At 46.6% G+C, this 1,492-nt stretch overlaps 1 protein-coding gene across 1 annotated transcript; it reads right to left on the bottom strand.

The window, feature by feature from the left end:
- Positions 1 to 402: 402 nt before the first annotated feature.
- LOC135545119 (2-acylglycerol O-acyltransferase 3-like) lies at positions 403 to 1,284 on the bottom strand (the record flags this gene model as incomplete). Its single annotated transcript, XM_064972751.1, has 1 exon — positions 403 to 1,284. A coding segment is annotated over one exon (882 nt), but the record flags the coding sequence as incomplete, so codon positions are not given.
- Between the last annotated feature and the right edge of the window lie 208 nt (positions 1,285 to 1,492).

Raw genomic sequence — 1,492 nt, 5'->3', positions numbered from 1 at the left:
GTCTGATTGGACAGGATTTTATTGATAAATCCTAAGTCACACAATCAATCACTGTTTGTTTTTTTTTGGAGAGTGAGCTATTCAGATTATACGGTTATATTATTCATATAATATAATATAATATAAAGCGCATCCAATGTTCCATTGTAGTCTTTAAAATCAAATAAAACAAGTTACATCACAAGAACAGACGTAAACAGCATCTGACCAAATTCCCTGAGATTTGTGTTGATTCTTACAGTCAATAGCTATTAGCCAGGCATCTTGGGTAATCCAGCGATTAATGATTGTGATCTGGTCCTCTAGTGGGAATGTGTGGATTGAAGTAGGCTCACTATGGAGATGAATAGGCTACAGTATCATATTCACATTGTCCTCGTGGGAGCAGTCTAAATGACTGGTCTATTCGATCTGTGGCTCGTGGCTGTCTGACAGTCCACAGCTGGCCTTGTGTTCATTGAAGAGCTTAGCCAGGGATTCCATGTATAGGCCATGATAGTGGTCCACCTCCTCCTGAGTGGGAGAAGGCCTTTTTGGCACTGGGATAGGACTACCCACTACAGTGGTGACCGGGCAGTGGTAAGACAACCAGAACCGGCGTTCACCTACAAACAGACATGGGGAAAAGCTCATAACCTTCTTAAAGAGTTGCTGTAACCTCCAGCCCACACTCCCTTCTGACAATATCACCTGGTGGAACATATTGTTCTCCCCATACGAGTAAACGGGCACCAGGTTAGCCACAAACTCCAGGGCCACCTGGACGAAGCCTTTCCTCTGTTTCATAACCACAGTGTTGACCCCAGGCAGGCTCAACAGTGACTCAGCAGCGCCCCCTATCACAATCACCACCGCATTGCCTTGTCCACTATGAGACAGAAGGTGTTTGAGACTGGGCTTGCTGACTGGACAACAACCTGTGGCCATGGCATATTCCCTGTAGAGGGGTATCTTGAAGAGGCCCCCCGGGATGCAGAGGCAGGAGCGCACCCCAGAAAAGAGGTCCATAAATCCACAGGCCTCGGTGCTAAACGAGGCAAAGGCTCCGATAATGAACACCCCATGAGGGTGACACCCTAAAATGTAGTTTCTGTTTGGGTTCAACTCCGCTGTTTTCACTAACTTCATTGGGAAGTCGTCCCTAACGTGCTTCCACACTTTCCAGTTTCTCACAAATGCACTTCTCCTACCTCCTCTTTCAGGTGTGTGCCAGTCCGTCAACTGCCACATGAAGTGGAGAACAGGCAGCGGCCACAGATAGGTCAACAGAAGGTACATCATCAATCCAAGATGGTCATGGGAATGACATGACGTTAGATGGTCATGGGAATAACATGACGTTAGATGGTCATGGGAATGACATGACGTTAGATGGTCATGGGAATGACGTTAGATGGTCATGGGAATGACATGACGTTAGATGGTCATGGGAATGACGTTAGATGGTCATGGGAATGACATGACGTTAGCTGGTCAATGGCATGACATGACA

The sequence above is a fragment of the Oncorhynchus masou genome, chromosome 9, assembly GCF_036934945.1.
Source record: "Oncorhynchus masou masou isolate Uvic2021 chromosome 9, UVic_Omas_1.1, whole genome shotgun sequence".
NCBI classification, from domain to species: domain Eukaryota; kingdom Metazoa; phylum Chordata; class Actinopteri; order Salmoniformes; family Salmonidae; genus Oncorhynchus; species Oncorhynchus masou.
The sequence above is the reverse complement of the archived record's forward strand: the minus strand, read 5'-3'. Positions and strand labels throughout refer to the sequence as shown.